We start from the raw sequence: 9,148 nt of genomic DNA on the forward strand, positions 1-9,148 counted from the left end.
TTGTGTTGTGATACAAACGTCTTGAGCCTGTTGGTGGATGATTCTTCTGGTAATACTGGCTTCAGGACTACCTGCACCTGCTCTGGTGCATTGCATCTAATTTGTATTTTTGGTCTCTCACTGCCTCTGGTTCCTGCTGATTCTGTTTTTTCATCATTGAAGCTACATCTTTGTGGTATATGATGCTATAAGTGGCTGAGGTCCAAGACCGTAGTGAATAGACGAGCTATTGCACATATGGCTAATCTGGAGATTCCCATTTGCTTTAAATATTTTCTGCAAATTGAATGACATCACCCACATCTTCATTTGCTGTCCTTGCAGTTTCTGTTTGCTAGTGCAGTCATGTTTTCTGCTTCAGTGCTCCTCAGTTCTTCTGAAACATATCCTGCATTTTCCCCATTTTCATTCAAGGTTTCCTGTAGAATGGCATTAGATTCTCCCCGTTTGTACTGATTTTTTTTCCTTCCTTGCTTGAAAACATTTTATGTACTCACTTGTTTTGTGAAGTTGCAAGTATGATAGCCAGACTGGATTGTCTTGCTATTGTCATGCCTACCATTTAAACTCAGTTTTTGTGACCAAACTTATGATTATACAGAAATGTTCATATGATTAGAGGTGGAAAACATAGGAATACGTTTTTACATAGAGTTTCTTGTGTCATGTAAAATCTTGTTTTGGCAACTGTCGAAATTAAGTTTCTTCTTTATTGTGCTCATTGGTGATAATTTTGATAGTATTATCTTGTAAAAATTCTGCAACGGTTCTTGGACAGCTTAGATTTTTAGAGTTTTGTAATATGTCAGTTGGTCAGACTTTGAACTTATTCTGATTATTTTCTTTGTTTTTTAGCTCACAAACAAGGCTCTAAGTAGTAGTAGTCAGACAGAATTAGAAAATCGGCTTCATCAGCTGACAGAAACACTAATTCAGAAGCAAACGATGTTAGAGAGCCTGAGCACAGAGAAAAACTCACTTGTCTATCAACTGGAACGACTTGAGCAACAGCTGAAGGCTATCCAAGGCACTAGTACTAATGGACCTTCCATTAATATGGCAGGCATTGACGGTGCTGAAGGTAAATAAGGAAGTATAATACTTAAACTCTGTCCTTTCTGCAGTTCAGGCTTTTATATTTCCTAATGCTTTTCCCTGAAAGTCTGAGTTTATAAGGAAAAAAATGCTGAAAATATGCAGCTTATGCCAGAGACCTTGTCAACAGCAGCCAGTATCATAAAAAATAGTTAAGTAGAAGCTCCTTTTTGTGTGTAAATGACTTTAAATAAACTTAATAAAGCCAATTTCATCTTTAATTCTCAATACTATGGCACTATTGGAACAATCGTATTTACAAATTCTGTCACAGGTGCAAATAAATCTGTCTTTTGGGGTTTAAACTGAATGTCAGAGGCAGGATATAAGTATTCTCTCGTAAAAAGGGTTTGGGAGGTGAGCAAGAATGGGATACTTCCTTCTGAGAGTTGATCAGAATTCTGGTTGAAATCAATTTCCTCCTTGCGTTCTGGTTTTCTTAAAAAGCAGCTTAAAATATGGTGGTTCTGCTGAGGTTGATTTGTCTGTACTGTATAGCGATCATCCTGTATCGCTAGGAGAACTTCAGCAGTTGATTTTGAGATGTTACTTTTCAAAGTCAAAGTTGGTAATTTTCTATATATGGTAAATAACATTAAAAGCAATGGACAGTTACTAAGAGGCGTAAAATGACAATCCAGACTTTTGTTTCTCTGCTTATGAAAGACGCTTAAAGAAATAAGGCAGGAGAACTAGCAAACTTGAAATATATTTCCTTTTGGCTTGTTTTTAAGTAACTTCAGTAAGCTTAAGTTTAGTTGCACAAAGGTAACATTATCTGAGAGTCTTTTGTTAATGAAGTTGGTTATTAGTAAAAACATAAATAAAGTAGAAATTTTGAAATATACAAATTAGTATCAGAAATGCTATCAAAGTTTTACTGTATGAGAAATAAAAGCAAATTGAGAACCTTTGACAGTATCAAACCCATCATTTTATACACCTAATAATCAAATTATTATTACATGATAGAATTGAATATCAAGATGTCCATCTAGTGAACTAAAATAAATTTTAAAAATATACTAAGTTGAAGAAACATTTGACTTGATTGTAAGTTTATCAAGAATCCTGCCCTCGAACCACACTCCTCTGCCCCCAGCAAAACGGAACTAACAAATCAGATTAATCACTATTTTTATATTATTTTTTATGTATCTTTGTTATACACTATCGATTTGTTTTACTTAAACAACAACTCTAGCTGATTTTAGACTAATGAGATTTTTTGCTTTTTTCCCTTCAAATAGGTGCTCGTATGCGTAATGTTCCTGTCCTGTTCAGTGACGTGGATACTAACATGGCAGGGATGTATGGGAGAGTTCGCAAAGCTGCCAGTAGTATAGATCAGTTTAGGTAAGAGTGTCCTAAGGGAATACATTTTGTAATTGCTGGAATCCTTTTGCGGTTTTCAAGTGGCACACCTTCTGTTTTGAATGGCTTCTATGAAGGTAAAAGTAAAAAATAATGAAGCTGAAGTACGGTATAAATTACTAAATATTGACCCTAGTTCACTTGTGCTTTCCTATGATATTAATTTCCTTGGGCTTTTGCAAATTACAGTCAATTCTTTAAACAACCCTCTTGTAGATTTTGATACAAGAAAATCACTAAACTATGAACAAAAAAACCCTAACCTTTCTCACTTTCAGAGGTTTTGACTGTGTCCGTGATAAACACTGTAAGAGTGTATTAGTGGGAGCGTATCATATGTATTCTTTCACTCCTGTTTAGGCATCCTGATGAAGACAAGATTCTGGGTTCTGACCCAGTGCAGCTGATCTGTTTGAGGAATTAGTAAACAAAAATCATTCTGGATCCAGCAAAAGACTCGCTTTGATCCCTTTTCTGAGTAGTTAGGTTAATTGTCAATATTCACAACAAAGGTCTGCTCCAAAATGTGAATCAAATACCAATGGAAAACAAAATTAGGTAATACTTCTTAATGCTTTGAAGGCAAGATACCTTGATAGAAAGTCCTTTATGCTTCCATGGTACTTTAATTTCATTGTGAAGAATATCAGGGTTTCCATGATTGGGACCTATTATGTGTGATGTTTTAATACTAAACTTCATTTGGTAGTATCATACTCAAAGTATGTGCGTGGTTTTTTTTAACTGACGCTACTGAGCACACATCTAATGCAGTATGCTTTGTAGCGCTGTAGCGGTAATCTTGGAAAACCCATGTCTTTTCATCTAATGAAGTATAAGCATGGTAGTGATATATCAAGTTTTTTCAAAAGAATCCAAGGTTTTAGTTGCTTAAATCTTTTTGAAAGATTCATGATGGCTCCTCAGGTAACAAAATTTGACAAATATGTGGCATATTTCTGAGTTTTAAAATACCTGTACAACTCTTGAGTCTTAGCTCTTTTTCACAAACTCTGAGCCTAGCATATAACAGAAAAACTTAGGAGAATATGTTTTATGGTCTGAATTCTGAATTTTCTCACTTCATTTAATGCCTTGAATATATGAATTAAAATTCAGAAACAAAGCCATGTGTGTAGCATCAGCTGATGTTTACGAGTTTGTGGTGATTGGAATGAAAGGAACAGGAATTTATTGCTCAGTGCTAACTTATGCATTTTGTTTTTCTCTTGTACTTGTGTAGCATTCGTCTGGGAATCTTTCTAAGGCGGTATCCCATAGCAAGAGTCTTTGTAATCATTTACATGGTGAGTAAACTTTCTTTCAAGAAGTTTAATGCAAGATTTCTATAGCCAGTTGATGCACTACTTCTTAAATTGCAAGATGTTTGATGTTCCAAAGGCTATATAATTAACAACTCTATGTATTTTTTTGTAAAGCAGACTAAATAGTACTTACATAACAGCATTTTGGAGTCATGTTGCTTGGCGGTTTTCAGTTTTTCCCAGGACTTCTTAATATAGCAGGCTTAAAGACATTTATGTAACTACCATTTAAAAGACTGTAAAAGTAGAGTTTTAGTACTGAAATACAGAATGATAGTGGCCTGTTGCCACGGTTAACCCACCACACCTGCATATGCTGCATTTAGGAAAATGACATCTGTTACAGCTTTTCTTAATATTTGGCATTTCACTTTTTGTTCAGTGACTAATAATCACGCTTCTCTAGTAGCTGAAAAAGCACCAAGAAAAGTTTTTTCTTGCTAGACTTAAACAGATAGTAGAAAGTTGCTCATCCATACCAGGTGAGATTGTCAGACTTGCAATCAATAAAAAATAAATTCCTCCGTTTTCCACTGGAGGGCAGATGTCTGTCAGTTTAAGTGACCTGTGGTAAGGTAGGTGTGCAGTCTACCCTGCTTGAAAATATTCCACTAGTTGAGCCTTTGAGTCTTTGAAATGAGAAAAAAATGTTGCTTGACAAGGCTTAATGATTCTTCTGAACAGCGTTTCTGAGAACAGCTGTCACTATTTCAGGATATAAAGCAGACAGACCCGCATGAATAAAGGAAATGACAGTTTCACCCTGCAATTGCTTCTTCCAGCTTATTAGGTACTGGAGGGAACAGGGCTGTTTAATTCCTAGCCTCTCGCTTTCTTCCTGTTCATGACTTAGACTTATCAATTATGAATAAAGTGCTTTGTACCAAAACAGTGAAGACTGCTACCACCTAAGCTGCTATCTGAAGTGAAACTCGGTGGTGGTTGCATAGGAGCTGTATATTGGGCAGTCAGTTGCAGTTACCCTTTTTCAGCTTGAACCTTGACTATGACCATTGTAATTTAATTTTTTTTTTTTCTTAAGGAAACGTGGCTTATGTATTCTGACAGTTATCTCCCTTGTTGCACCCCCAGCAACTTCTATTCTAATTGGATAGTTTCAGCCAAACGTCAAAGACAATTAACATTCCTAAAAAGTTCATAAAAATGCCTCAAATCAGTGCCTGTGGTAAGAAAAGCAGAACTCGGCTATTTTACATAGTCTGGTGTCAGCCAGTTGGCACAGGAGTAGTGGCTTACCAGTCACTTGAGGCAGATCCCATAATGTACTGGCTGGGGTCTGGATGTCAGAGAGAACAGCTGGAGTTACTGGGGCATGGAGAGAAAGAGGAGCCAGAGGACATAAATCTGTAGGAAACCAGGCTGCTTTAGTTTTGCTGTTTGTGTAAAATCTTTAGTTTTCTGCAAGTGGCTTCTTCAGAATCTGACTCAGCATTTCATTGTGCAATTCTTTTTTTTTAGGATTATCTGAATAATACGAAAAATATTTTTAATCAAAATATTTCTACAAAACTAGGTTTTATTAGCTCTCATTGAGAGCTCTCATATGTACTGCTGCTGTGAATGAAGATTGTCAGTGCTGATAAGTTAATTCTTTCATTTCTTTTCCCAGGCATTGCTTCATCTCTGGGTCATGATTGTTCTACTTACCTACACCCCAGAAATGCATCATGACAGTCCCAGTGGCAGATAGACTGAGAGAAGACCGTATGCTGTGCTCATGTCATTCGGACTGGCAGTGTCTTTAGAATAATCAGTCCTGAAGTATCAGCAAACTTTTCCTCATGGTTTTTAGGAAGAATGAAAACCATCATGCCTGATTTATCATTACTTTTCAAATACATGTATAATACTATGTAGCTTTTTCTGTTTACCTAAAGGAGCGTAACTTCCCTGGAGAAATAAAGCGATTAAGTTAAGCTATGGTTAGCCTTTACATTTTACGTAGACCTTCTGGTGGTTAGTGTAAAAGATAAGGCTTGCACCTAGAGAGAAATGCAAGGATTTTGGAAGTTACAGATATATATGATACAAACTATTTTAGATCATACTGGATGTGGGCTATGGTCAGGTAATAAACTGTACTTAGCAATTTAAATAAACTTATTCTTTCTGGTTTCTTTCAGTCTGCTTTTGCACTTCTGTTTTTAACTTTGTAAATAACGGGCTTTCTCTTAACATGTTAAACTAAAAAAAGGACAATGGATTGGTGCAATATCTTTTTGTAAATAAGTTTAAAAATAAAATATTATGCATTCTTCTTAGCTTTGTACTTCCAGTGCAATAGATGTATCTTCCCTACCAGCTGAATAGTGGCACTGCCTATTTAAAGGCTGGTATTTTAGCTTTATTAGAGAAAGAGAGAGATGGTTTTAAGAAAGAAGGTTCAAACTCTTTAGAAATAATGGTGTTTCTTTTTGCACTTGAAATTTATATATTTTAGCTGCATTTTCTTATACCTCTCTCATTACTATGTGTGTTAATCAGATCTTATATTCATCAAAATATTTATTTTCTAAAGCTTTGGGTACTTAATTAAAACTATTTCTATACAAAAATCTATCAAAATATCAAAAATTTCTCATGTCTAAACACCAAATATACTAATAAACAAACCTCGTCGAATATTTATTGTAAACCCCATAATACCAACCCAAACCTACTGTAATAGTTCTGTTGTTGGGCCGTGGCATTCTGTAATCATGAATTCTCAATACATAATAATACAAGGTCACTTTCTTTCCCTAAGGAATTTCTTGTTTTCTTGTGTGGTGCTCAAAGCTGAGTGATGTAAAGATAACAACAAGCAATCTGTCACTCCTGCTCTTAAGAACACAGTTCAGTTTCCATGTGACTTGAACACACTAAGCATGAGTCCTGTGCACGAAGTCTGTCATGCTGACTCCTATGGAAATGTTACAGTAGGCAAGTGACTGTATTGCTGCTCTGATTCAGATCTTGCAGAGAAAACTGAAATGTTTCGATGAACTAAGTAATAAAAGAGAGCGTTTACTGTAAGCTGTGTCCCTGCCCTCTGTCATGTTTACTGCGCTTTGCCTGATTCCTGGTGGCGTTTCTTTTCAGTTCTGATATTAAAGCCACTTTTGAACCCTGGGGAGAGCTGATTGCTATAGAAGGAGATTGGGTAAGGTCCCTTGTGCAATCTTTTTCTCTACACGTGCATTTTTTTCACTTAAAACCTCCAAACCACTGAATCTTTGGATGCTCCAGTATAGTGTGACAGTCTGGGGGGAACATTCTTAGTTGTATAACCCCCGCACAGCTTTGCTGATATCGCAACAACTGCACATCTATTCTTCCTTCCTTTCTCCCTATGTTTTTCTTTTTCCTTCCTTTTCGATATTTCTTTTTTTGTAGAAATCACCTCTTGGAATCCACAGATACTTTTTTTTTTTTTTTGGTAACTTACTAAAGCCACTACAGTGCTGCTAGAACCCTTTATCGTAGGTCAGTATTCTTTTCTTCAGTTCTTCCAGATTTTATGCTAGAAATTTTACAGGGGTAAGCACTGAAAGATTCCTGCTGACTTTTGCCTTGGAACTAGGCTCTTGTGTTCCGGTATCGGTTTGGGCTTAGCAAGTGTTCACCCCAGTGAGGTCTTAGAGTTGAGAATAATGTCTTTAGTGCAGGACACTGGAGTAGCATCCGCCTTGCGTTCTTGACCTCTGTGTGTGTTGCTAAGATGTTTCTGGTTTATTCCTTGTTCATGAAATGATGTATAACATACTTTTCTTGTTGCAACTTCAGTTCCCATCTTTACCATCTATTAATTTTCCTTTTTTTTTTTCCTTTTTAATACTTGTAAAAGAAGGGCACAGCTGTTTGAGTACCTGATTAAATTCTGATTTTAAAAAGATGTGATGTGAACAACCTGTGAATCTTTTCATCTAGTAGAAAACCTGGAAGTAGGCAGCTTATAGTTGCAATTCCTTGCAGGCAAAGGGCTGTTCAGTGTGGAGGGTAACATGGGATGAGGAAACAAACACTACTGTGCCACTAAAGGCTACACTACAGTGTATGTAAACACCTTTAAAGCTCTCTTTAAAGCATAGAAGAGCATGAAAAGCCTTTATTACGGTGTTAAACTGTTTCAGAGCTATACAAGAAATACAAAGAACTACTCCTTAAAGCTTTTGTTTAAACACGCTGGAGTTTTGCCTCCGTAATTCATTTTAATAAGCTGCACATGATGCAGTGCAAGAACACCCAAGACGGTGTGATGGAGTCTATCTGGATATAAATGTCAACTTTTGAGTTGAACGGTAAGATATACTCCCTGCCTCAGATTAGCAACGTTGGGCTCCGATGTCACCTGTACAGATTTGCGAAGTGTGCCACAGCTATGGGTCAAAGGTGACATAAGGACACCATTTCAACAAGCAGCTCCTAATGGTGCCAGGAGGTTGCGTTACTGAACAGATGGCTTTGGAGCGAACAAGAAGCTTCTGTTAGCCTATATCTTAAGTGGCAGGAGGATATTCCAAGGGCCGAGTCTGCTCTTGAGGGACTATCATAGTACTGGGCAGTTAAACTACCTTGACTTCAGAGACCAGCATAGCAATTTAGGGTTTTAAAAAATATTTTACAAATGCTGAGCCTATCTTTCCATGCTCTGTAGCCTAGCACCAGAAATAAATGACCATAACAGCAGCTCACAGAAAACAGGAATATCTGTCTGCCAGCTGCAGTATCTCGCTGTCTTGAGAGCACAATGGACTATTGTGTGGCTGAAGAAAAAGCCTTTTTCATTTCCTTCCTGCTAGGACTGAAACTGCTCCAGGTACCAAGCATACACCTTGAAAGACTAAAAAAGATGAAAAATGAGGAAGAAAGGGTTGAAAGGGAGCATCAGGTTATTTATTTATATTTATTTTCCCCCTGCCCGTTTATGCTCAGTTTACGTGCTATGTTATCTGGTATTTTGTAGCCTAGATGTTGTGCACTATAGCAGCTACTAGGAAGAAAATTAACTTCGATTTTCCCGGAGGCTGGTGCGTGATAGGGGATGTGATATACCCACTCAATGCCACGCGCTTTGGCCCAGGTGTCTATGAGGTTGTTTCAGAAATGAGTCCTGCTGTCTGACTCAATTCTTTCTGGGGTGCCATGTTGCCATAGGCCTTGCTTTTCAAGGCCTATGTTCAGTGTTCAGGGTGGTGGCATGGGGTATGGGATATGTTTCCAGCCCCCCAGTGGTTGCTTCCACCAGTGTAAGCACAGGGTGCTTGCCTTGGCAGGTTTGTGGGAGCGTGGTATAACCAATTTGCTAGGCCTCCCCGTATTTATATTTCGGCCATCGTCCTCCACACCAGAGA

General features: G+C 37.4%; 1 protein-coding gene across 1 annotated transcript in view; it reads left to right on the forward strand.

Annotated features, from left to right (window-relative positions):
• The window catches only part of GOLGA5 (golgin A5), a 19,521-nt gene extending 12,691 nt beyond the window's left edge, over positions 1 to 6,830 (forward strand). Inside the window, exons 10-13 of the mRNA XM_087747555.1 lie at positions 856 to 1,081; positions 2,346 to 2,451; positions 3,713 to 3,776; positions 5,425 to 6,830. Of these exons, the coding sequence (XP_087603681.1) occupies positions 856 to 1,081; positions 2,346 to 2,451; positions 3,713 to 3,776; positions 5,425 to 5,505 (477 nt within the window). The 3' untranslated portion in view covers positions 5,506 to 6,830. The remainder of the gene's footprint in view (positions 1 to 855; positions 1,082 to 2,345; positions 2,452 to 3,712; positions 3,777 to 5,424) is intronic.
• Positions 6,831 to 9,148: the final 2,318 nt, after the last annotated feature.

This window comes from Nipponia nippon, unplaced genomic scaffold, assembly GCF_047370975.1.
Source record: "Nipponia nippon isolate SJK-2023a ecotype South Korea unplaced genomic scaffold, ASM4737097v1 scaffold_11, whole genome shotgun sequence".
Lineage (NCBI taxonomy): Eukaryota > Metazoa > Chordata > Aves > Pelecaniformes > Threskiornithidae > Nipponia > Nipponia nippon.